Source organism: Rhinolophus sinicus, chromosome 4 (genome assembly GCF_057876585.1).
Source record: "Rhinolophus sinicus isolate RSI-liver-muscle chromosome 4, RSI-T2T, whole genome shotgun sequence".
Lineage (NCBI taxonomy): Eukaryota > Metazoa > Chordata > Mammalia > Chiroptera > Rhinolophidae > Rhinolophus > Rhinolophus sinicus.
Window position 1 is genome coordinate 84,711,400 of NC_142504.1, and position 26,335 is coordinate 84,737,734.

Sequence of the window (26,335 nt, forward strand, 5' to 3'; positions counted from 1 at the left end):
CTTCTCCAAGTTCAAGTTTTAAATCACTCATTAGAAAGACATCTCCTGGGCCAGGCACTAGGTTAAGTTCTAAGCATAGAAAGATTCTTACGACATGGTCCTTGCTTGCAAGGAGCTTACCATCTCTTGGGGTGAATTAGATAGTTAAAGAAATAATGGCAGTAGAGAGTGTTGTGTGAAATTCAGGCATTCTCTGTTTTTGCATCTTTGCATTTTAGTAATTGACCACTGAAAACCACCTTAATTTTTCCATTTCAAAGTTTCAGCTATCTTTTTATCACTAAAATTCAATTATTTCTTAATTTACACTGGGAGAGGGAGGAGCTTGTGGGGAGCAAGATGGCACAATAACAGAACGGACATGCCATCTAGTAGCCAAACAAGATAAAAAGGGACATCAGGACATATCTTGTAGCCTTGTAACTACTTGGAGTGGAAATAATGCATTTTCTGGATCAAGATATCATACGTTATGAGACGCATCATTGGTTTAATAAGAGAACAAAAATGACAAAAATGGGAATGAGTACAATAAATATATACATCCTCTGGATTCTAGAAACCCAAAGGGAAGTGCAGGGGCACCTTACGGAAATACAGTGGTACGTTTTTGACTATTTTTCTGTCTAACAGTTGACAGCTAATGATGAGAGATGAGTGCAGCAAAGATGGATTACAATGCACCCAAGTACCTGATGTACACTGACTATGTCACAATTGTCCTGCAGAATGGTTATCATTGCACCATTGTCCTTATTTAACACCTGGGGAAAGTGAGGTTCCAAGAAAGGATCTAATTTCAACCTTAGACCGAGGATTTAAACTCAAAAGATGACATAAAGTCCACCAATGTTCCACTCTCCTAAGCTTCCTTCTGCATTTCTCCCAAACCCTAGGACTTCCGGGCTGCTCTCTTCAAACCCTCTCCCAAGCGCACTTGATAAGCTATGATTTCTCTAATTATTAGACTTCCCACTATACTCCATTTCCATTCCACACTCCAGGGGAATGTCCTTAAGCCTGTCAGCTCCTGAAACTGTTCCACCTCAGAAAACTCTGTCTCAGCTCTGGTTTTCTCAGGACACATCTTCATTCCTATGATATCGACTCTTCAACTTTCTGGAGACTCGTAGAAACCTTTTCTTCCCTTCTTATGGAGTCCCCAGAAACTTGTAGAAGCTCCATAAGTGGTTCTGAGATAGCACCCTGATTGCCCCACAGCCTTGGCGTGGAATTCAAGAAACCAGGAATGCTCCAGTGGAGGGACATGGAAATACTGAGAGGATAGGTGGGCCATCAGGAGATGAGGCCAGGCGGGGTGGCCACCTCGTCAGTGGAGGCAAATGTCAGGGGCCTTGGAATTCAGCAGTAGGTCCAAAAGACCATGTGGAATTAGCCACATCTCAAGAGAGAGCAGTGCAGGCCATCCAGGGACAGCCTGGGCAATGCCATTTTAGAGATCAGCGTGCCAGGAATGGGCCATCCCACCAAGAGTGTGGGTACCTTTCCCCTTGAGCCCAGGAATATTACACCCAGAAAAAAAGAGGAGGGAGAGAAGGTAAAAACAGTTTGAGTTAACCCAGAAATGGCTGTTATAAACTGAAAGAGACAGAATTTCCTTTCTTTGGCAAGTTTAAGTAGTATCCCCCACCCCCCTCAGCCATTACGTCCCATCATTGGTAGAAATAGGGGCTCCAAACATGGATTATAGAAAATAAATGAAGGCCAAGTTTATGTGCACTTGAGTTGAAGTGTGTCTCAGTCAGATTGTGTTCAGGAACGTAGAGGCGCGATGAGCATGCTGGGGTAAGATTTAGCAGAGGGATTAGACCTGACCCAATTACAGGAGGAGCTCGGAAAACAAACATCTGGAAGGGAAAGTGAGAGCATCGGAGAAAACTCACTGTCCAGTCCTCCTGATACAATGGACAGGTAGACTGATCAGAGCTGGGAAACAGGAAATCCAAGTGCTGTTCTGTCACCGAGGTGGATGGCAATAAGGGCGTGTGCGTGTGTGTGTGTGTGTGTGTGTGTGTGTGTGGCTTTTGAGAAATTGTTCTTTCCTGAACCAACTTAAGGAGAAGGGACAACGGGATTGAAAGTCAGTAAGAATTTTGTCTATGCCCAAAGTGCCATGAATGGCCTGCAATGTTCCAGAATCTTCCATGTGAGACCTTTCTTTGGGATAAGTTTCCACTGTTTCTGATTATTTCTGAGAGTGATAAGTTCCCTTACGCCTAATCAAGTCTATGGATCCAAGCGAACTTAGGCCCTGAGAGGTTCCCAAGCTCCAAAGTTCTGCCAGTTATATGGATTGTTTCTCTTTAAACAAGGGAGTACGTGCTTGGGGAACCAAGGAATCCCTGTGTGTGGTAGGTGAAACAAACCAAATTAAAATTAATAGGTGTAATCGGCAAAGTTCTGATTATTCTCAAAGTTGGGCAGATAATTCTAGCTGCCAATCAAAAACCACTGGGGCACATAAAAACCTGTGCACAAATGTTTATAACACCTTTATTCATAATTGTCAAAACTTGGAAACAACCAAGATGTCCTTCAATAGATTAATGGATAAACTGTGGTACATCCAGACAATGAAATATCATTCAGCCATAAAAAGAAATGAGCTATCAAGCCACAAAAAATACATTGAGGAACTTTAAATGCATATTGCTAAGTGAAAGAAGTCAATCTGAAAAGGCTACATATTGTATGATTCCAACTATATGACATTCTGGAAAAGGCAAAACTGTGGAGACAGTAAAGGGTCAGTGGTTGCCTGGGGTGGGTAAGAGGGATGAACAGGCAGAACACAGAAGATGTTTAGGGCAGTGAAACTACTCTGTGACACTATAATGGAGGATAGATGCCACTATATATTTGTCAGCACCATACAATGTACACCATGAGTGAATCCTAATGTAAGTTATAAATTTTAGCTAATAATAATGCATCGATGTTACTTCATCAATAGCAACAAATGTACCGCACTAATGAAAAATGTTAGTAACAGGAGAAATTGTGGGGAGGGAAGTTTGAGGGGTGTGTACGAGAATTCTCTGTACTTTTCACTCATTTTTCTGGAAACCTCAAACTGCTCTAGAAAATAAAGTATATTAATTTATTTAAAAACGTCTTTTTAATTCCTACGTGTTTCTCTGCAGATGATGGTCTCATGGATTCAGTTCAAGACTTTTCTTGATCTCAAAAATGCATAATAACCTTGAAGTAGATTGTTCCACTTGGGTTATTGCAAAGGCATCTTTGAGCAGAAAAATGGTCACACTTAGAGAGTCTATTTTAGTCGCAGTTCTAGTTTCCTCACTGAAGATATGTGTGTTCTTGAGTGGTACACTGTACCTTAATTGCCCAAATCTTCCCCCTTTTCTCATTTATAAAAGGCAGATTAAAAGAGTAACTATCTCACAAGGCTGTTGTAGGGATGAAGCGTGCCTTAGTACATAGCAAGCCCTCCGTAGATGCCTGCTGGATGTTACTCTCTGCAAGCTGCTACCCCACTTGGAACCTCAGTTTTTTAATCTGCAAAGTTGAGACATTGTACTTGGGGACTACTAAGGTGCCTTCCAGGCCAGGCATTCTAGATTTCTGTAATTCTTTAGCTGAAGGACAAGGCCTGGCTTGTCAGGCTTTGAAAGAAGCCAATACATTGAAATTAAGTGTTCTGAGAAGCCGTTCAAGGGAAAAAAGGAAGGAATAGACATTTACTGAGAGCTGGTTTTTGGTAATGCAAGTGCTGCCCGTACCTTGTTTCCTTAAATCTCCTCTCACTCACCTCAGGGTGATAAAGGAGTGATTTGAACATAGGTCTGTCTGACCCACTGCCCATGCTCTTTCCTCTTCTCCACACTACCCTTGCCTACTTCCAGGAGACCCCAGCTTGCCTTCCACTTAGGGCAGGGGGAGGCATGGAAATACTGGGAACAACTTAACCATATGACGTGACTGCCTAAGATTTTCTTTGCCAGAACAGAGCATAACGAATTCTGTTAATGAATGAGAGATATCCCAGAGGTAAATAGAGATACAAACATCCAAAAAGACTCACACCTACAATGACGCACCAGCAAGACAGCACTAAATGAGTCTGTTCTTTCTTTTCTGACAAGAGGAGTGTTTTCTAAGAGCCCCTCACCCCCCGATTCCCTGCTGATCCAACAGCGCCAGCCTTAGAGCTAAGAGGAGACCATGATGAGAACAGCAATTTTCCTGCGCTCTAATGATGAGACACTTCTCCTTTTGTGTATAATTCATTTCCCTTGTATTCACTGACTTTCACTCACACAATTTGCCCCCCTGCAGCCTGTGTAAGACTTGAAATTGCAACCTTTATACATTCAAGTCCAGATTATCCTTCTTAAAGGGAATCAGACATTGTTGAAATCCTTAGCTAATCCCCCAACCTCATTTGCACCATTTTTTATACTGCTTTCTCAGAAAATCCAAGCTCTAAGTTGAAAGACCAAGCCAAGTAAAGTTGACAGCTTTGAATGTCAAATCTCAGCCAAGAATCCAATCAAACATGGTACCACAGCCCCGAGGATGACCCTGTTTCCCACTAGCTCCCAACTCTCCATCCCTTCTTCTTCAGACAACTGTGGGCCTGTTCACTCAGCCTCAGAAGAAACAAGGAGGTCATTTCTGGGCTGGAGGAAGACTGGACAAAGGCAGGAGGCACAATGCAGCCTTCTCCCATGAGCCCAAGTTAGAGCACAAGCGGGCTGCCTCAGCGTTTTGGATCTTAAACTCTGATTTAGTTCTAAAAACTGCTTAGGGAACAGCATCCAGCATAATAACTGCAGGGCAAAACCAGCAAGTGGCTACAAGAAAGAGCCAGAGTGAATTTCCAGAGCATTTGTGCCTGAGGGTCCTAAATGCTGAGCAGTGAGCCTGGGGACTTGAGGCCCTGGATGGTCTATGGGGCCCCCTTTTCCCAGGATCCCACCTTAATCTGGTTGCCCAGCTAAAGCCAGAGCACACAGTGGCTGACTCAATATATCTTTTTTGGAAAGATAACCTGCTCTATGCTTCTCCTCATTCTCTGCTAGAGACTAGCAAGTCACAAAACAGAGACACCAAATGAGCAGGATGGGTAAGAGGGGTGGGTGAGAGAGGAAGGGAGAGGGAAGAGGGGAAGATTGAGAAAGTCAAGATGAGGGCTAGCTAGGCAAAGATTCATGGAAATTTCAGGATTGAATGTCCATCTTCTTTCTTTCTCCTCTCCTCCTTCTTTTCTAGATCTTCGAATCTTAGATTTTGCTCTAGCCCCCACTAGAAAAAAACCTCTCTTCCACAAAGTCTTCTACTGCCAAAGTGCAACCTTGGCACCTCTCCTTTTCCCTAACATGTTGGGCAATTTCAATCTCAACTACCAGCCAAGCTCTTTATTACAGGCCTCTGGTTTCAAGTCTATAATCCCAACACACTCTCCCAGCAGGAGGTTTTAATTGTTTGAGGACAAGTGTATGCTTGAAATGTCCCTTTCAGTAAGACCTAGTCCCGCTCTTCACCATGAGATGTGCATTGACTCACTGGTTGAGCTGCCTCCTGACAGCCTGCTGCCATAGATGTAGGCACTGGCAGAAGAACCCTCAAGAGCTCCCCTTCAGGACCACCATCTGTGGTAGACAAGGCCTGCCAGTGCTTGGCCTAACCACTGAAGGTAATTGAAGTTGATAATTAATCCAGAAATCACTTACTATTGCTTCATCAATTACTCAGCCAGTTACTCTTTTTCAAACATACACACACATTTGATTTATAAAATACAAAGTGAAGGCATTGCTGACTTTCTATGAACTTGGTGTTATACTTTTCTTTTCTAAATAGTTAGATAAAAAAGTTGAGGTCCAGGAAACATTTTTCCATTAAAAAAAGAATTTCTACATCATATTAGAAAAGGTTGGAACCGCTGAGCCACACACCAAATGCTGAAGTCTCCTCCAATTTGGTCAAGCAACATACTGCTAACTGGAACCCAGGGTCTAGATTCTCCATTTGTGTACTCAGCCTGCTGCAGAGTGAGTTTCTTTAAATGGATATTTTTGAGCCTGCCAAAGATGAGTTTCTGAATTCACAGAAGCTCCAAGCCTAGGGCAAAGTTTAAATGCTACTGATGCAACTATCACCTTGACCTATTTACCAGGAGCTGCAACCATACACAATCTAGAAATTGTAACTTAAACAGTTCTATCTTAGCATACAATAAACAACAAGGGCCAGTTCTAATCCTTCTCCCATCCCAGTGCAGATTATTGAGAGTCCCATCATTGCATGGCCAGGAGGAGAACACCAAGCGTCATCATATTACGCATTAATAAAAGCAATAGGGCTTCTCTCCTTTCTTGACCTAGTTCATTACATTTATTTCCGCAAACCGTATGGCATGATAGCCATTTGGCATAGCAAGTGTCACTGAAATAAATGGACATCACTTGAATGTCCTAATAATTACTTGCATTTCTACATGCTTCATAATCTAAGAGGCAACTACCAGGTTAATCAATAAATATCCAAATTCTGACAGCACTTCCATATTGTATGATGACAGTGTTTTTACTCAGGGCAAAAATTAAACAGGTCTTAAACTGAGTTATGATATAGTGATTCCTAAGCAAAAAGCTAGGGCCTGGAAAGAGACATATAGGGGCTTGCAACTTTATCTGTAGAATACCCTCAACCAGCAGAGCCTAAGATTAAATTGCTTAACGAAAAATTAAGGCAGGCCTGCCAATCTCCCCATCCACCTCCACCGACTAAACCAAAGATTATGAATTACTACATGCCAATAACTGTGCTGTGCTTTTTATCCATCATTGTATTCAATACTCCCTAACAGGTAGATGCTGTTCTTATAGCTATCGAGTAGATAAGGACATTAAGCCTTACAGGTTATATAAGAAAACCCAGGTAAAACAGCTAGTGTGTGGCAAAGTCAGACTCAAACTGTGATTTTTCTGACTCCAAAGTCCATGCATTTTTCAGTATGCTATGTTGCCTTTCAAGAGACGTATTATTTCTTTGCCTAGCAGCCCTCACAGCCAGGGTGTATGTGGACAGATTTGGGTTTGACCCTAGTATAAGAGAGTGGGAGATGTTTGGAAGGCTTAAAAAAGTGGTCACACCAAAAATTCAAACTCTCTCCTCATGCAAGAGCTCCGGCAGAGTTTTTAAGTAATATTCTCTCAACTGGCCCTGCTAACAAAGAGATTTCAAAAACCAAACATGAGTAGACTTGTCTTACTTACATATATATATATTTTTTTTAATTTTTTTTTTAAATTTTTTTATTTTTTTTTTTTAAAGTGTGTTTTTCCAGGACCCATCAGCTCCAAGTCAAGTAGTTGTTTCAATCTAGTTGTGGAGGGTGCAGCTCACAGTGACTCATGTGGGGATCGAACCGGCAACCTTGGTATTGTGAGCACTGTGCTCTAACCAGCTGAGCTAACTGGCCATCCCTACTTATTCATATTTATAACGTTCTTAAAAAACAGGTAGTGAATCACCAATATGGAGCTCCAAGTACAAATGCCATGTCAATAGACCTTTGAGGTCTCTCGATGGAGGCTAAGTCAGTGAAGGACTCTGGGGGATGGGCATGATGCAAGAGGCAGTTTCCCAGTATCAGGAACTGGTTTCTACCCCACAGTACCTGGAAGAATGGGAATAAGAAATTGCAAATGATGTGGGATGACTGCAACTGTGCTGTTAGGGAAACTGCTAACCCAAATCAGCCAGCAATACCTTTTATCTTCATGGTGACTTTGGAGCAGTTCTCAGAGCTAAGCAGTAGGAAGAAGGCCAAGTGTTGGGTTACACTTAACTCAAATAAAGCTATGGATAAATTTATTTTTGTTTTTATGCAAACATTTGTCCCAACAGAAGAATTATGGTGTTGGTATGAATGCTCATTAAAAGAACAGATGCTGAGTTGTGTTCCAAGGGAATTGTATTGACTATTCAACAACTAATGATATAGTTTACTTCTCTAGAAGAATCAGCACTCATTTTCAGAGTGACCTTGTAGTTTAAACTCTTTAAATTGAGAACAAAATGAACAAGCTCCTCTGCTGAATTCATAAGTAACTAAAACACGGAAGCACTAAGCCACAGTTTGGGTAATTCTTTTGCCTGTTGAAATCTGAGTTGATCATTGTTTGTGCATCAGCCTTTCTAAGCTGCTAATATCTGCAAATAGTTCTATACAGGATCAAGAAACTCTGATCCAATGGAACCCACAGGTCACAGATCATTTGCTTAGCCTCTCTCAACACAGAACTTTGGCAAGGAGGCTAGGAGGTTCTTATTTGCCTCACAGATGCCTGGCCAAATGGATTTGTTTTTGAGCAAGGTTAGAGGGAACTAAAAGTAGCCACACACCTGGTCACCAGCTAGGCTAGCCCCTTCAATGTGTCTAGTCTGCTCTGAAGCTCTGCCCTATGAACTGACACCTTAGGAATTTGTATTGTTGCATTTTGCAGGAGTTCACAGAGCTATAGAATACTATGACTCTGATTTGTGATTAACTGACTCAAAACTTTTATCTTACAGAGGAAAAAGCTAAGGTCCAGAGAGAGGTTAGGTAACTTGTCCAAGGTTATCCCTCTTGGAGGTGGCAGAGCTCTTAAAGAAATCAGACTCTGGACTCCATGGTCCAGTCTCACTCCAGAGCATGAGTTGCATCTAAGACCATGGTTTCGGGGCTTCAGAGCATATCCGAATCACCCACAGGCTTTGTTAAAACACAAATTGTTGTTCCCCCCCCCCCCAAATTTCAGATTTAGTATGTTTGGGGTGGGGCCTGAGAATTTACATTTCTAACAAGTTCCTAGGGATGGTTGATATTCTTTGTCGGGGGCCCACACTGATCTAGGATGTGTGGAAAGAAGAAGAAGTTGTTCCTCTGACCCCAAAGACACAAAAGATTGATCTGAAAACTCAGCATAAAGCAGTTTGTTCCAGTTTCCAAATCTGTCCTGGGCCAAATAAGTTAGGTGAAATTGTCTTCTAGAATGCACATTTTGGAGGCAATTAAATGTCAGGGGAAAAGGCTTTTCTGCCCATCCTGCTGAATCACAGTGAAGGAGTTTTGGAGTTGAGCCTGAAATCAAAGATAAAAACATAAATCCTCAGGCCAACACAGACGCCAGATGGAGGCCCATGGAAAATAACCTGAGTAAAGATAGAAGGTAAGGCCAGGCTAGTGGGCAGGAAAACAAAGGTACTGGTCAGGGGATGAAATACAGAGCATTGGAGCACAGGCTCAGTCTGGCTTAGTCTGGCATGTGCATTTGAGAACATAGGAAAATGGCGGACCGCTGAGCTGTGATCAGAAACACCAAAACTTGTGTGTAGAGAGCAGTGCAAGTTTTGATTAACTGAGAGAAAGCAAAACCTAGCTGCAAGGAGAGGTGACTCTTCACTCATGTATGGAATCCTTCCGCAAGCATTTACTGGGCATTCCTCCGTGCCAGGCCTGGTCCTGAGGACTGGGGGTGCAAAAAGTAAGAAGGTATTGCCTGTGTTCTCAAGGCACTGTGTTCCAGAAAAGAGAAATTGTGAATATAAGCAACTCTTGTGAAGAGCATGGATGTTTACAAGAGGTACAAAGCACTTCAAGGAAAGAGAGAACTTCTGCGTGGGAAAAACTTCAGTTTCAAGCTTCCCTTGCTTTTATCACCAACTGAATGTTAGTTTACCCCAGAGTTCTAGCCTTAGATTTCTTATCGTTAATGTCTGTTGGTGACCTCCAAATGCTGGAATGCAACCTGCATGCACATGAACCTGAATTTCTATCCCAAGCTTCATTTCTCCCAAGCTCCACCTCCCCAGCTCTCATTTTCAACTGCCATCTAGACATGGATGCCTGGATATCAAGCCTTCAACCTCAATGTGTTCAAAACTAGATTCACTTTTGTACATATTTCTAAGTGTAAAGTGAATTATTTTATCATTTAAATAGCCTCCCAATCTGAAGTACTCTACTCATCCTTGGTTCTTCTCTCTCACTCGCTTTCCTTTCCTGATGTCACCAGGAACTCTTATTTTTACCTCCATAACTGTCTCTCATCTGGGCTCTGCTTCCTGCAATCACAGTCTTTATCATCACTTCACTAGGTTACTGACACTTCCTCCTCTTGCACCATCTGCCTAAGTCTCACCCCCCTGTAGGTGTTGTCTTTTATACCCTAAAAGGTCATTGGGGAGCTTTGTTTGCCCCTCCAGGCAGTTAGCAGTATGAGGGAGAATGGATGAGGCAGGGATAAAGGCCCAGGGGTGGAATGTCACAGAACCTGTCCAAGGTACAGCTGGTGTTTTAAGGATCACAGCAATACATGAAGATGGAGTAGAATCAAGTTTTGGTCATCCCTCAATGTCAGGTAAAGGACATTCAACTTTATTGGGCTGGCCCTGGGGACAGAGAGAAAACTTTTGAAGAGATGTTATGTAATCAGAGGTATGCATTAAGAAGATTAATTTGGCAGTAGCTTATAGAAAAGATTATATGGAAAATAGATTAGCAGCAAGGAGACCAGCTAGGACATACTTGCAAAAGGCTACACGATTAGCACTGAAGGGTTGAATTCAGTTGGCAGCTGTAGAAACTGAACATAAGAAATGGGAGAAATGTTTGGGAAATAGAATTGGTATTATTTTTTAAAAAGTAACAAAGTTATCTTAATCATGCCCTTAAAATATTTAATTTAACCCTTGTGTCACCCTCATTATAGCTTCAATATTCTTATATCTATATTCATATCTTATTAACACCTTATTTCATTTCCTACTTATTCTTAAAGACTTGGGTTAAATATCTAACCTTCATTTCTTTTGTGAACTATTCCTTAATGATCCTTCTGCTTTCATGCCCCCACTCAGAAGAGAGATCATTTTTTCTTCTGGGTTACCCCCTATTTTTTATTTTCCGAGACTAATGTTCCTACTTTGACATAGATCTTAATTTATCTTCTTCTAAGATAATTTACTATGTACTCTTTACTGTACTTTTACCTGCTTTCTCCTAACCTCTTTCCTCCCTCTATGCCTAAAAATGAATTCATGTCATACACCTACCTCCCAATTTTTGACTATGATTCTACCTCTCTGGTTCCTACCATGGCTAAAGAGCAGTTGACCTTGCCATTTCTTCTTTTTCATCACACACAATGATGACAGTTCCTCTGGCATCCATCTGCTTAACATTGTCTGTTATATCCATCCCTCACTTCTAAACTAGCGATGTCAGGCCAGCCTGATGCTATTATTGACACTGTAGGAGAGGATTTTGCTAAGGTCAGCATCTCCAGGTGGAGCCCAGCTGGCCCTCTCGACAGGGAGCGTTACCTAGATGAATTGGCCAGTTCACGTGGGCCGACCAATGTCCAAAGTCAACTGTGGAGGTTCAGAACCACCGCTTCATCTAAATTCTGAGAGAGGGACTCTCAGTAACCAAGTTCACAAACACTGAAGTATAAATAAGAATTTTAGTGTAGTAATATTCCATAAGAAATCCAGCAGTCACACAGATCAGAATGACTAATATGTTTTCTATCTCCATGGAAAGTCTGTGCAGCTCTCTTTCTTACTCCAGGAAAAGTCTTGTCCATAAGACTGTAAATATTCAATCCAAACAGCCAACACTACAACTTCCTTTTTAATTCTTTCACTGCTAACCAATCTCAGGATTGACTGCCGTTTTCTTCTTTTACATACGCTAGTCAATTCCATTAGGTTGCAGCCAAGTCATACTGGCCTTGGGGTCTATTCTGCCTCTTTGCCCAGGTTCTTAACCTCATTGTGCATAAAAATTAAATACAGATAATTACAAAGTAAATCAATGACATTGAAATGTCACTATTAAAACATTTTTCAAATTGTGGTATAGTAATATGTGTGCATCCCTATTAATTACAAAATCTAGCAGTGGGTCTAATAACTACCATAATTTCAAAGTAGTGATGAGCATAAAGGATATTTTAAAATATATCTATCAATTAGATATATATGAAAATATCTGTGACTTCTATTGGTGACAAAGTCATAGGTACTGCTAATAAGTACTCTGGTTTGTCATAATTTAATGAAATGCTAAATTTCAGTCATAGATTTGTATAAATACAGATGTAATTATTTTTTCCACCCAACATCACAGGTTTTGTGAATTTTATCCACAGACACCAATACTTTATGGATCCTAGGTTAAGTATTCCTACTGAAGTAACTTGGCATGGTTCTGCTTTTTTCTACTGCATGCTGATTTTATAGTGTGTTTCTCACATCACAATTTCTAAGTTCCTAAGTAACTCATTCCAGTCCACATAATTTACCTACAATTATCAGATATATTCTCCATTATTTCAAGAACATTGTTTCTTACATTTAAAAAAGAATGAGGTAATCACCAAAAAATGGAAACAGCTGAACTATCCACCAAGGGCTGAATAGATAAACAAATTGTGGCATATCCGCTCGAATGAAATTACTCGTAAATTAAAAGGAAAAATTAATGAAACATAGACCAACATGGAAGAATACCAAAGAATTATATTAACTAGAAAAAGGAATCAAAAGGCTACATACTGTATAATTCCATTTATATGGTATTGTGGAACAGGCAAAACTATAGGGACAGAAAACAAGTTCAGTGGTTGCCAGGGGCTGGGGTAAGGGGAGGAAATTCAATACAAAAGAGTGTGAGGAAACTTTTTGGATGGAAATAGTCTAACTATTGATTCTGGTGATACTTGCATGACTGCATATTTTTGTCAAAATTCATATAATTGTACACTTACAAAAGGAGACTCTTTCTGTGTGTAAATTATAGCACAATGTATCTTTTTAAAACTGTGAGAAAATATATGTGGACTTCCATATCATAGAAATTATACTTTTAATATCCATTCATAGAGAATTCCTGTGTGCATATAGACTCAAGGATCTGCGACAACCCCAGAAGGACAGAGGTGCAGCCTATTGACCTATTGACCAGACAACTTCATTAGTTTCCTAAGTGGTCTCTCAGCTTGTAGATTTTCCTCCTCCAGTGTATCTTTCTCCTGGCTCAGTCTTCCTAGTTTTATCCTGTTCCTCTATCACTTAGAACTCTCAATAACCCTTTTACACAGACTTGTTATTGGAAGGGACTTCGAAGTTCATGAATTCCCACCGCAAACTCACCAAGGAACCCCCTCCCCAAAACTTTTGACCAATGGTCAGTGAGCTTTCACATGGATATCCTAGTGGCGATGGGCTCACCCACATCATGGGGCAGAGTACTCCATGGGTAATAGCCATAAATTACCAGAAAGGTTTATGTTCTTGCTTACAGGAAAAACTCAAGCTTTCACAGGAGATGACCACATAGGTCCATCCAGGGGCATGCAATCTCAGGGCCTGTTTTGCTACGCGACCTGCATGAGAGCTGCAGGGGAAAACAGAGAGAAACCCCAAGAAAACCTGATAAAACTAGATAAAAGAGCCTTGCATCTCCTCTTCTGTCTGCATTTATACCTCTCTTGGGGGGGGGGGGTAAACTTTGAGTGACTCTAGAAGCCACAACTCTAACTTCATCTAGTGGCAACTTGGGGATAAAAATCCTTAACACATGTGTGATGGCTGGGACAGATATAAATGGGGACCAAGGCATGGATGTCTTGACTTTGAATCATCTAAGCTACTGATGTAAGGCAAATTGAAATCCCCCAGATAGAGGCAGGGTGAGTTCTTAAACTGGGGTGGAGCTGAGGTGGCTCCACCTGAATATAAGGTCTCCAGATATGGCAGCATGCAGGAAAAACACTGTGGATGATTCTTATACAAGGCTGTTCCCAATTGCTACTCCCAACTCGGTTGACTACTAAGATTTAAAAATGGAACTAAAATGACAATTAATGAAAAACAATTACAGTCTAATTAACATATTCTAGATAATGTTTGTTTTTACTTGGACGGTTGTCTACGTGGACAATGAAAACAAAGGAAAAGGCTTTGTCAATCTTTGTTCAACAATCCCTGGAAGAAAGACTGGATGCTGATAAGGCGGATACAAGCCTTTCAAGCACAAGAAAAGCATACTCAATGGTGAAATAAGGAAACTTTCCTATGCTCTCCTGTGGTTTGAATGAAATATTATCAAAAAATCTGCCAAGCCCCTTTGCTCTAAATCCTTGCTTACTCAGCAACCATCTGACTGTTAATTAAATTGGTATTATGGTGTTAAAATGAGTCTTTTATGAGTTTGCTTACCATTAATCAAACCCTGAGGGCTTATTAACTCTGAGAGGAGCTGACAAAATTGAATTCTTTAACCTCCAAAGATCCAGGGCCCCAAAATACTGCCACCCCCCTCACACACACACCCCTGCATAAGACCCAGCTCAAGCACTTGGCTAGCCAACTCTCTACTCTGGCTAATCAGCTTATTTGAAATAATTTTAGTGGACATTTCAAGGTCAACAAATCACTGGCTAGCAGTTGACATAGACCCTCAGAAAAACAAATGAAGGAGAGTTTATGATATTTAAAAAAATTAATAACTAAGCCCATCCATTATAAGGAAGAGGGCAGAAGAAGCTTAAACAACGAACAGGCCTGAGTAATTCATTAACCACCGTATATTCTGTCATAGGAGAAGGAACGCCATCATCAAAATTAATATTTTTTACCTCAGTTAAACATCTAGGTTATATATAGTCTCATGGTCAAAATGTGAGGAAAACAGTACGTAGCTAAGAAAAACGTATATTTATTGTGTAAATGTTTCACTAATGCTCCTTTTGTTTTCTGGATCCTTACTGTTGCTGATCTTCTCTCTAGAGCACAAACTCTACAGCAACCACTTAAGACTCCAGGAATGTAGTGAACCTTGACTTTAATTCAGCCCTCTTTGTGGATCCCATGCAGCCATCTATCTAAAAGAGATTGCACAAACTCAAATACACATGGGAAAGGCAGACCCCTTATCTTTGGGAGTTGTGTTTACCCACATAACCCTCTCTCATGACAAATTGCCTCTCAGGCAGGAAACATTAGACTCTCTTGTATTTGACATTGCCATTTGTCCCATTCAAATATTCCTCTGACAAGATTGCATTCCCACTCTCTTTTTCGCTTTTTCCTTCCTACACCCGCCTTCCTCTTCTCTCATTTAAAACATTGTCAGCTTCTCCTGGGATCCCCTTACTTTACTTCAGACTATCTACATTTGATTGTTAGGCTTCTGCCAAAATTTTCTCTTCTTATATTAAAAAAAATCTCTACTTCTGTAAGTTTATCAACGACTCAACAATCAGATTCACTATGCTTCCTGTACTTTGAACTGCCTCACTGTCCCTCTACCTCCTTGTCTTGTTCAAATTCAAATTGTATTCATGATTTTCAGAGCAATGACAGTTCAGAAGGCAAGCAAGTCAAAGTGGCCAGGGTGTGAGGCTTGGAGGGCATGCTAATGCAGTGAATTACACAATCAACTATTAACTGATGTCAATCGGATGGAGTGGCAGGGTGCAACTAACAATGAGAGACATCACGCATAAACATCGATTCCTGTATTTAGGTTAAAATTCATAAATGATGAATAAACACAATGAGATATTATCTCACACAATGTTAAAATGGTTATTGTCAAAAAAAAAAAAAAAGAAAGAAAAGAAAAGAAATAAGTGTTTGGTGAGGATGTGGCGAAAAGGGATCCCTCATGCACTGTTAGTAGGAATGTTTATTGGTGCAGCCACTTTGGAAAACAGTATGAAGATTTCTCAAAAAATTAAAATTAGAACTATCATGTGATCCAGCAATCTCACTTCTAGGTATTTATCCAAAGAAAATTAAAACAAGATATTGAAGTGATAGTCTACACTCCCATGTTTAGTGTAGCATCATTCACATAGCCAAGATGTGGGGGAAAACCGACATATACACAATGAATGGATAAATAAGAGGATATATATAATATATATTATATGTATATATGAGGTATGATTGAAAAAGACAGTGAATGTTTGAATAAAAAAACTATTACAGTAAAAGACATAGTGCCATTAATTCCCCTCAAAATACTCCCCCCTCCCTTGCTTCAAACACACTTATCACACACTTATCATTCTTGCCATTTTCTGAAGCAGTTCTGGAAGTTCTCTTTCCTGAGTGTCTTTAGTTGCGCTGTCGTGGCTGCCTCCATGTCCTGAATAGATTCAAAACATCTTAATTTCGTGGTCATTTTGACTTTGGGGAAGAACCAGAAGCCACACGGTGCCAGATCCAGTGAATAAGGTGGATGAGGACACACTGTAATGTTTTTATTTGACAGAAATTGCTGTGCCAGAAGCAATGTATGACATGGAGCGTTGTCATGATGGAGGATGAAATTAAGACACTCATAAAAGAGGACTTCCAGAACTGCTTCAGAAAGTGACAAGAATGATGGGATAAGTGTGTTCGAAGTGAGGGAAAGTATTTTGAGTGGGATTAATGGCAACGTATATTTCATTGTAATAAGTTTTTTTATTTAAACATTCACCATATTTTTTATCACACCTCATATTTAGGAATATTACTCAACCATGAAAAAGAAGAAAATCCTGCCATTTGTGACAACATGGATGGAACTTGAGGGCATTATGCTAAGTGAAATAAGCCAGGTAGGGACAGACAAATACTGTGTTGTATCATTTATACATATATGAAATCTTTAAAAAAGAAGAAGAAAGAAAAATTCATAGAAACAGAGAGGTGAAAAGTGGTTGCTAGGGGCTGGGGAGTGGGGGAAATAGGGAGAGGTTTATAAAAGTGTATAATCTTTTAGCTATAGGATGAATAAGGTCTGTAGACCTAAAGTAAAACATGGTGACTATAACTGATAACACTGTATTATACAACTGAAATTTGCTAACAGAGTACAACTTAAATATTCTCTCACACACAAAAAGATAAATAAGTGAAGTGTTGGATGTGTTAATTAACTAGATGGTAGGAATCCTTTCACAATGCCCACACATATCAAATCTTACAATTTTATTTGTCAGTGATACCTCAATAAAGCTGAAAAATTAAATAACATTCATAAATGATAAAAGTGCAGAATGATAGATAATACACGGTGATGTCACAGCATTGTGACCAACAGATCACAGTAGACGGTGTTATGATAAGGTGGAGGAGGGGTTACAGCTACTACAGTTACAGATGCACTCAGGGAACATCATTTGTTGTAGAGTCCCTTTGCCAAGAGAAGTTTCAGTGTCCTTTGTTCAGTACATTCCATTTGAAGAGAAATAGTGACCATGGGAGTATATGAGGAAGAAGTTCTGGATGGTAAGGATTCTAGTAACTGAGTCTGAAGAGAAATCATTTTACTTATATGTGGAATCTAACAAAATAAAACGATAAACCAAAAAAAGAAACAGATACAAAGATATAGAGAACAAGCTGATGGTTGCCAGAGGGAAGATATGTGGTAGGAATTTTTAAAATTATATTTTAAAGAAAGATGATAGATAGATAGATAGATAGATAGATAGATAGATAGATAGATAGATAGATCGCAGAGCCTGTTTGTCTCTGAAATTCATGACCCAGCAAATTTCAGATTGGGATAACAAGGGGTGAAAAATCACAAAAGAGATCATTTAAAGAAGTGAGAATGTCTATTTGGCGAAAACAAAATACTGTCATTCACTGCTTAAATGGCTATAAGGATACCAGCAATTGCACTAAAATTTCCAAGAGGTCAGGCAGGAACATGAATGAGAGAAATAGGATGTGGGAAGGAAAAAATCCTTGAGCATGATCGTGCCACTACGAACATTCTGAAGGCAGGCCGACAGAGTTGTAATATCTGAGAGTGAGAGCCCATGTGTGCATGTGGGCCTAGTGCTGCCATCTTTTCTGATTTCTCAGAGGAGGCAGAAATCCAAATTTTTATGTAACATGTCTCAATTTTTAACTTTAGCAACTATTTCAAAAATTTTAAAGAAACGTTCCACAGGCCAAACATCTCTCTATGGACTGCTGGCAGCCCTGGATTGCCAGTTTATGTCTATGACATTTCTAGGTTTCAACAGAAAGTAGCACTGAGATACACGGATGGAATATTGACTTGAGGTATGAGAGAATTTTCAAATGTTTGAAATTCATATAGAAAATAGGCTCTCCATCCAAGTTCTGAGCAATGGGAAAGAGTCAAGAGAATACTGGATGACAACATATGAGAAAATATTTTCTCCTTAGCAGAGATGTTGAACCAAATTATAATTTACATCAGAAAAGTGGTTTACAATTTACAAAGAACTTTTATATCAAATCACATTAAAAGTTATTAGGACAGTTCTTTAAGTAGACTATTAGGTATTTCTACTTTACAAATGCATAAGCTGAGTAACTGAGATATTAAATAACTCAGAGATGTCATCTGGGAAACTGGGCAGAAGTAGAAATTGGATGACTCAGGTCATCTAACTCCAAATTTAAAACTCTTTCCAGTGCTACTTCAGACTCTAAAACTGTAAGATTCCAGTCCTAGCTATACACTGAACTGGATTTGCTCCTAATTGCTTTCTTGTGGTCAACCCACTCTCCCCAAGTCTTCTACACATTTCCATATCCCTGAATGCCTCCTTGACCCTTCCATCACTCCCTGAAAGCTCTTCCCTTCATGATTTCTTCTTGAGTTTATTCCAACCTGGCTCTGTCGGCTATAGGAATGTTCTTCCAACTCTTAGTACTCCAAACTAGACTCACCCTTGACATGCATTTGTCCAAAATTTTTGTCTATATGTCTTCCACATATTTGTCTCTAAGAGGACAAAAGCTATCTTAATCCATGAAGAAAGCCACATATGTACACACACAAACACACAAGAGTTGGTACTTGATCAATGAATCATCAAATGATTATAATTCTTGGACTTTTAAGTCAGCCAAGAAGAAGAGAACCAGTTGCCACCTGTTGCTTATAGTCTCACAGACTTCCTTCCAGAAACTTTAACTCTAACAAAAGCCAGCTGGGTAGTCTTATTTCTGCACATTCAGTACAGGAGAAGCAGTCAAGAATATTCGGTTCTCTGTATTTCAGGCTCATCAGTGCCCGTTAGAAATATATCATTATTCTTTGGGTTGACATGAACTTTGCCTGGGAAGAACACCAAAATTGTGGAGAAATTGCTGGCTAACAAAGCTTACAAATAACTTAGTTTGGCTAAAACATAGACTTTTAAAAATGTAAGTACTGCCAAGCGTTTTTCTTTGCTGACTCGTGGACATCAAGTGCAGTCTTCTAAATATGTCTTTTAATGCACTATATTTAAGCATGTGCAGCCAAGTATCATTCAATGTGAAACAAATTATTACAACTTGCATCTATCACCTAAAATGAAAGAAAAAATGTACAGAACATGGAAATCATGCATAGACATAGGTAAAGGAGAAAAAATAAAATCCCAAGAATGTTGCTGTATTCAGGCAAGGAAGGAGAAGAATATTTTTGTTCTGTTTTAATTGTTTCATTTTTTGGTCATCAAGCCAGTCAAATGACCTGTTAAGAATATTTCATAGCACTCATGTTCCAACACTTTAATCTCTCTAGGCAAGGTTCATATTTGTGTGGGTTACTTATTCTCCCTTTGTTGACTAAGTCAATAATCAGAATCAGCAGGTTTGGAGTCAGGTTGGCAGGGATCCGCAGCCTGGCTGGGGAGAAGTGAATATAAAAGCCCCTAGCTTATTGCAACCATCACAGAAGCCCACTGGTTCTTGGCAAGATGGCTTCTCGGCGCCTGCTCCTTCTCTGCCTGGCTGGACTGGTATTTGTGTCTGAGGCTGGCCCTGTGGTGAGTGCTCAACTCTGTGAAGTCTCTTTCATACATTTCCTGTGTACACTAGAAGAAGGACAAGTGACTTCCTCCAGATTTGCCAACTAGCTTTTGTTCCGAGGGCAAGGGTACCCAGTATCTATTTTCAAACATCATTGATTCAAACTTTGAAAAGAATGAGGTTCTGCAGAGCTCACTGAACTGGAGCTTGGACTGTGGCTGCTCTTCTCTATTGCTCTGGTTCTTTGGGGTTGCAATGCCTGGTGTCTCAGTTTCCTCAGATTGATGGTACAAATAAAGACAGGGATATTCATGAAGCTATTAAGATTGGATTTTCAGAAATACATTCTCTTATAAAGTTTATTTCCCTTTAACTAATCAAAATGTATTTATTGATTAATCTTTGAAAGGCTTGGAGGACAACATTTTAGTCAGATATCTAATTCTTAAATCCCCTAGAGGAATTAACTACTACTATAAAATTGGTCATGAAGTAGTTTGACATGATTTTACAACAACTAGTAAGAGGGAAGTACTACAGCAACAACTGACTAAAATGCTCTAAGGAAAAACTACTTGGTTCTATGGCACATTACATCTTTTCCATAATTCCTCTCAAATGGTGAGGCTTAACAAAGCAACTATTCTCAGAGGGCCTATTTTCTCCTCTGAAATTCATTATATACTCCCCCAGTCGACTGCAGTGTATCTGGAGGCAGAAACCATTCTTGCTTTGGAAACAATCATGTCTGTGTTACACTGGGTAAGGGAAGCTCATTAACTGTCAACACTTATGTTGCTGGAAATGGGATTCGCATGTACTTCCTGCCTTGTTCCAGATTTCTAGCACCGTGGAGAACAGATCCTTTCACTCTGACCAGTTTTGTTCACTTCTCACTTGTTTTCTGTATGCCCAGGGTGAACCCAAGTGTCCTCTGATGGTCAAAGTCCTAGATGCTGTCCGAGGCAGTCCTGCTGTTGATGTGGCTGTGAAAGTATTCAAGAAGGCTGCTGATGAAACCTGGGAGCCATTTGCCTCTGGGTAAGCTGCCTGACAACCCCAGATGTGAGACTTCATTATATCTTCCCATTCTCCCGCCACCTGTTGGAGAAAGGGGCTCACATCCATTTACTTAAGAATCTACAAGTAGATTGAAAACGCAGGCAGAGGTCAAATGGACCCTGAGAAGGATGTTCTCCTCCTGCTTTGCTTAGCTGGTGAAGAACATGAACAGCCTTTAGGGCAGATGGTGGGGAAAAAAAGGACCTGGCACCTCCTGTACTCCAGCGACGGTTCACCACATTTTTGGGTCACAGACCACTTTAAGAAGGTGATGAAACCTATGGACTCTGTGCCCAGAAACACATACACACACACACACACACACACACACACACACACACACTTGCACATGTAATTTCAGGAGTTTCACAGATTCCCTGGTGTCCTGGTATAAAACTCAAGCTCAGTCCCTCTCTTCTAGGGAAGATATAACTTGTGTTAATTTACTAATTGAAGGAAAGAAATTGAGGGGCAGCATTGACAAGGTATCTGTCTGTGGTTTATGTGGATCATCCAGAATCCAGGGCTTTTGTCTAGCAAACACTTGTGGATCACCTGCCCTGTAAGACTGGGGGCTGTCGAGCTCAATAAGAAAGTTCACAGGAGAGAAAGATATAAAATGCAAAACAGCCACACACCAATCTCGCAATCACCTGTCAGATACAAAAATGACTTTTCACCTTCATCGATCGCTTTACAATTTTCAGGGAGGTTTTCCACCTCCACTGGCAAGAATTTCAAAGAAAATGCATATTAGTGACCCTAAATCAACTAATGGAAAGTAAGGAACCCTCACCTGTAAGCAATACTGCTAAGAGTTTCTGTCTCTTGGGAGGAGAGTTTCTGTGGGTTTTAATTGAATCCCAAGAACTATGTTATGATTCTTCACACATCATCGGGAAGGCCATTTTATTTGGTGTGGTTCTAATTGAGTTTTTATCTCTTAATTCATTTGTTTATAAAAATGTCAAGCACAGTGTGGAAAGCAGTTACGAGAATATTCTAAATGAGAGAGACAATGGACACCAAAAATATTCAAATGTCCATGCGAATCTTTTTCCTTATGACAAGACAAAAAAAAAAAAAAAGTTAAATATTTTTTTCCTGGAAAAGAAAGGTGGAAGGGTGATAGAGTCAATAAAGACAAGTTCTGGTTTTATCTGTCTTAGTTTTTTCAGTCTGATGGAGAGCAATTTCAAACAATAGCTCCTAAGCTGGTACTTAATACAGAAATAGAAGTTGCCTAGTTTAAAAACTTAAAAAGGAGTTGCCCAGTACTTGTTATTGATAAAGAGTTACCAAAGACATTAAATATATAAACGAAGGATGAGTCAGATACGGGTTTCTCTTTGTAGTTTGGGGTTCCCACTGTGTGTACAAATGATACCCACCTCTGAAAGATACACCACGAAGGAGAGGAGTGATCCCTTGTAGGATGGGAGACTGCAGTCAGAGTGGCTTAGGGTCACTTCCAGGGGTTGTTAGGAAGCTTCACCCAAACACCAACCCTGAATTGCAATGACTTTTTGAAGTGAAACATTATGCCTCTACTTGTTCTCATAAAATAAAAAAAGTCCACAATGAGCTTTTTGAAACATTTCTGACAAATTTCCTGTCAGTTAATTTTAGACATTTAATAGAATTTTCCTTATCCTGACCTGGTTGGGAAAATATATATATTCACATGCACAAACTGCTTGTGTGTGTTTGTGTGTGTGTGTGTGTGTGTGTGTGTGTGTGTGGTATGGTATTTATTGCCATGGTATTTATTCCCTTAATGCCTAACTTAAACTGGACCTTTGCACCTTTTAGGAAAACCAGTGAATTTGGAGAGCTGCACGGGCTCACAACTACTGATAAATTTGTAGAAGGGGTATACAAAGTCGTATTAGACACCAAATCCTACTGGAAGGCGCTTGGCATTTCCCCCTTCCATGAATATGCAGAGGTAAGTGTGTAGACATTTGAGTTGTATTTTATTTTTATTTTGCTGTTGTTGTTGTTTTTAACCCCAGGAAATACACAGTTTGCACTTTGCATACGATGGAAATGCAAATGCATACCATGAAATGTCATTAAACTAGCACAGGTTCCCTTTCCCATTTCTGCAATCAGAAATCCACAAAATTCTGAAAAGCAAACTTTCTTTCCATGTTTGGTGAAAACTCATTTAGTAACATGACCTGAACTTACATGATGCTCTTTATAGTCTTCATTCACTCCACTGAATATGACTATTTGTTTGCTGAAGAAATATTAATATTTTAGATTATTAGGCAGCCCTCCAGACCCCACTTAGGGTGTTGTGCAACAAATAATAGATGTATTATTTTACTTTTCTAAAATCTGAAAAATGTTTCATTCCAAAACACATCTGGAACCCAGAGGTTTGGATAAGTGATTTGAGGCAATGCATACAGAGACAGCGAATGTGCAATAATAATGACAACACAATAGATAACATTTATCCAGCATCTATCACATGCCAGGCACTGTTGTGTTGTCTATATTTAACCTGTTGAATCTTCATAAAGTACCCATTGGAGTCAGTCCTATTTTTATCCCCATTGTGCAGATGAAGAAAATTAGACTCACAGAAGTTAAATAACTTGTCAAAGTCTACAGTGCCAGTAAGGGGAGGAGCAGTACTATTTATCAACAGAACCTAAGCTGAATTTAGCCTTAGGTGTGCCCCAGACAAGCTGCATAAAAACCAAGCTAATAATAATAATAATAATCATGCTACATTTGTAACTCTTGGTGTACACTCTACTGCTCTACTTATGAGGTACTAAGAACCTCAGAGATATGCATGGCCCAATCTCTCGGCCTCCTCCTTGTCTGTAATTCCTTAAGTCATTTAAAACAGATGGCTGTCATGGAAATAGAATCCAGACCTGTTGTTCAGAGCTAAAGATCAACCAATTGCACCAAAAATAGCTCAGCATGAAAAGTAGCCATTCTCTCTGGCTTAGTCATGGATGAGACTTTCAGTTGACATAAAACGGTTCCTTTGGTAGACAATGTTGCCATGGAAACTGGAGGGCTTCATTTGACTTCTGGGGCCCGCAAGTTACCAAGGTACCTTTATCTACCAAGAAGCATGTCTCTGGCTACTTCTTAGCCAGTCAGCAAGACAGAGAGCGGGGTCACGGTCGGCAGCGGGGTTTAGATGGCACCTACCACAAGACCTGTGCCCCTAGACAGTCTCAGGCCCTACCTAGAGCACCGGATCAGCCTCCCTACGACCACTGTCTGCCCCGGGTCTCAGCCTGATGAGACCATCTGAAGACATTCACTGCCATACTCCCCATGACATGTTGCTCCTACTCAGTAGACGTCAGCTTCCTTATCTGCTCTTCACTCATTTAATATTCATTCAACAAACATTTTTAAAAATAAAAACCTTGAGCACTCTGCTAGATACTAGAGATTCAGAAGTGAAAAAACATTTCTGTCCTTGGAACATATCAGGCAGGACCATGAGCCCAGCTTGGAGCCTGAATGACTCTGGGGAATGAGAGAGCAAGCATGGGCCCTACTGAGGCTCTTCAATGGCTGGTGTGAGTGCATGGTGGGTTCAGCTATAAGTTCCTTTCCTGCCAGCTTCTTCTGCTGAGGACCTTCCAGAATGCTGCTATCCTTCAGCGCTACTCACTCCCTCCTTGGCCAATGACCCAGGTGCCATGCTAGCCTTACAGAGAAAGTTAGGAATTTCCTTTGGAGCTTTTAGCCCTCTTCATTTCATGGATTTTTGAGCACAGATTATGCCATTTACACTTTTTAGGAAGAATCAAATGGGGATTGAGGCCAATGTCACTCAAGAGATGTTTTTCTGATTTTATTTCAGAAACTTGGCCTTTAAAGATTCCCTTTCTCCTTCAGAGAGATTCTTAAGTGATTCTCACCTCCACATGCCCTGATGCTCTTTTTGTTTTTGGAATGGTTCAGTCAGGTTTTTTCCTCTCCTGTCCCCAAGTAATCAAGGTTTTCTTTTTCCATATTTGGAACAAAATGTACTTATCTAGGGTGTGTTCCAAGCTCAACCCAAATCCTATACCCAAAATAAGTAAAAGTAAACACCTCTTCACTCTCTTTCCTGAACCAAAATTTTCCCTATTTGCCTCAGTCCAAGCACCTAACGATCCCAGCACCTGAGTCTCAGAAGCTCTATTAAATTTGCCTGAAGTACATGACTAACTGGAACAACATTTTGATTGACAATTTGCCCAATTAGAAAATGTAAGTGAGCTCTAACACATGTGTGTGTATTTCAGAATTCCAGCATGACCTGCCACACTCTGTTTGTTGTAAATAGAACCCTTCAATGCTTTTACTCCATATTTCATTGCTTGTTATATACATAAAGATATAATGTTCATGGTAGAAAATGCAAAGGACTAATTGGAGAAAAATATCTGAGTTTGGAACCAGGAGACTTAACTTCCAGGTTTAGCCCTGTCACTGTGTGAACTTGGACCAAACATGCTAATTCAGAATTCTGGTTTGCTTACCTGTAAAATGTCAAGAATGTTCCCTTGCAGCTCTAACATTCTAGGTCGCTAAATCTGCGGTGGGATGGGCAGTCACCAGTCTCAAGATGGCAGGTCATTGAATGCCAGTTTCTACATCCTCCTCTCTTTTTTCTAAAACCAAGAAAGTGGACAAAACCATTTAGGCTGTCTGTGATTTCCCTCTGTCACCCTTGACTTTCGGTGTGAATTTGCACTTAAAGAAAAAAAAAGGAGAGAGACTCGATCATACAGGAAGTAGAGAAGAATTCTTGTTCTAAGGACTGCACAAGACTCCAGTGGTTAGCTGGCAGACATATTTGGATTTTTGCCTTTTGTTCTAACTGCTCCAAAAAACGAAGTAATAAAAGAAGAAGAATTGCTGTAGCAGGAGACTTCCAGTGGTCTCTCGGTCCGTGACTCACAATTGTTGTGTTCTGTTAGAAACGGATCCTATCTGCGTTCTCTTGTAGGTGGTGTTCACAGCAAATGACTCCGGCCAACGCAAGTACACCATTGCTGCTCTGCTCAGCCCCTACTCTTACTCCACCACAGCCCTCGTCAGCACCCCCAAAGAATGAGGGACCCCTCCTTCATTCTGAAGGTCAGTTTGAAGGAGGAGAAACAAGATTGCATGTAACCAACACTATTCCATTTGTATTAAAGCAGTGTTTTCACTTTATAAGCTATGTTAGAAACTCAGGCAGAGACAATAAAACATTCTTATTAAAAGCACTTCCCATGTCATTTGAACTTGCTTTGTTTTATTCCCTTATTGTCCACTCCAAAAGGAAAAAAGAAATCCAAATTTTACAGAGAAGCACAGGAACTCAAAAATATCTCTGGCTGAACTCTGAGGGATATACTTCCACTGTCTTTCAAGCTAAGCACATATGCAGCATGGTCTACAGCCATTGAAAACACACATCCTGAAAATG

At 40.2% G+C, this 26,335-nt stretch overlaps 1 protein-coding gene across 1 annotated transcript; it reads left to right on the forward strand.

The window, feature by feature from the left end:
- The first annotated feature begins 19,681 nt into the window (after positions 1 to 19,681).
- On the forward strand, positions 19,682 to 26,132 carry TTR (transthyretin). The gene is made up of 4 exons (XM_019741284.3): positions 19,682 to 19,841; positions 20,741 to 20,865; positions 22,699 to 22,834; positions 25,871 to 26,132. The coding sequence occupies exons 1-4, from the start codon at positions 19,773 to 19,775 to the stop codon at positions 25,976 to 25,978; spliced, it is 438 nt and encodes a 145-aa protein (XP_019596843.1). The 5' UTR covers positions 19,682 to 19,772; the 3' UTR covers positions 25,979 to 26,132.
- The last annotated feature ends 203 nt before the right edge of the window (positions 26,133 to 26,335 follow it).